The 804-nt window shown below is 37.8% G+C and overlaps 1 protein-coding gene across 1 annotated transcript in view; it reads right to left on the reverse strand.

Moving 5' to 3' along the window:
- Positions 1-804, reverse strand: part of KIAA1429 (KIAA1429 ortholog) — a 79171-nt gene that overhangs the window by 38072 nt on the left and 40295 nt on the right. The window contains exon 9 of the mRNA XM_011978682.1: positions 339-792. Within this exon, the coding sequence (XP_011834072.1) occupies positions 339-792 (454 nt within the window). The remainder of the gene's footprint in view (positions 1-338; positions 793-804) is intronic.

Here is an 804-nt window from a genome sequence, read left to right on the forward strand (position 1 = left end):
CTCACGTTCCAAGTCAGCAATTCCATCTTCATCAGGCACATGCCGAGGCAGGCAGACCATGAGGTCAGGAGTTTGAGACCAGCCTGACCAATATTGTGAAATCCCGCCTCTGCTAAAAATACAAAAAAAAAAAAAAAAAAAAAAAAAGAACTAACACAATATAAGCTCACCCACAGTAACATACTTCTCAGTTCTACTACTGAATAACTGTTTTGAAATATCAAGTATCCTTACACATAAATAAGTTACCTACAATCAGATAAACAGCAAAATCAACCACATAAAATTGTCTCCAATGATTTGTGACATTTATTTCCCAAAAGACAAACATGTCTTACCTAAAGAGAACAGGGTATGGATCATCCCTCTCTGGAGGTCCAGTAATTCGTGCCATCGTTGGGAAAGACTTAACAGGAGGTTGGATCATTGTATGAGGGGCAGTTTCCATTAAATGAAAAACTTCTTCTAGGAGGTTAATAAGTCTTTCTATTTCCACTTCACTTATATTTGAGGATTCCAAAAGATCCATATCCATAGAAGCTTCCACCTCATTTTCATATTCTGGGTTTGTTCTCTCAAGTCCAGCATCTGTGTCGTGATCAGGTTCACTGTGGTTAGGAACAGATGACGTCTTCTCTGCTAAATGGTCACCAAGTTTTTTAATCTCTGACAAGATTTCATAGAAATGGCATTTTTGGAGAATAGCTGAACCAGCAGTAACAACCCTCACAGTCTGATCTAAAAGTATGAGTTCCAGAAGCTTTTGATAACCACTTTTTTCATTTTGCCTACCTCTTAAAAAAG

Source organism: Mandrillus leucophaeus, unplaced genomic scaffold (genome assembly GCF_000951045.1).
Source record: "Mandrillus leucophaeus isolate KB7577 unplaced genomic scaffold, Mleu.le_1.0 Scaffold198, whole genome shotgun sequence".
Taxonomy (NCBI): domain Eukaryota; kingdom Metazoa; phylum Chordata; class Mammalia; order Primates; family Cercopithecidae; genus Mandrillus; species Mandrillus leucophaeus.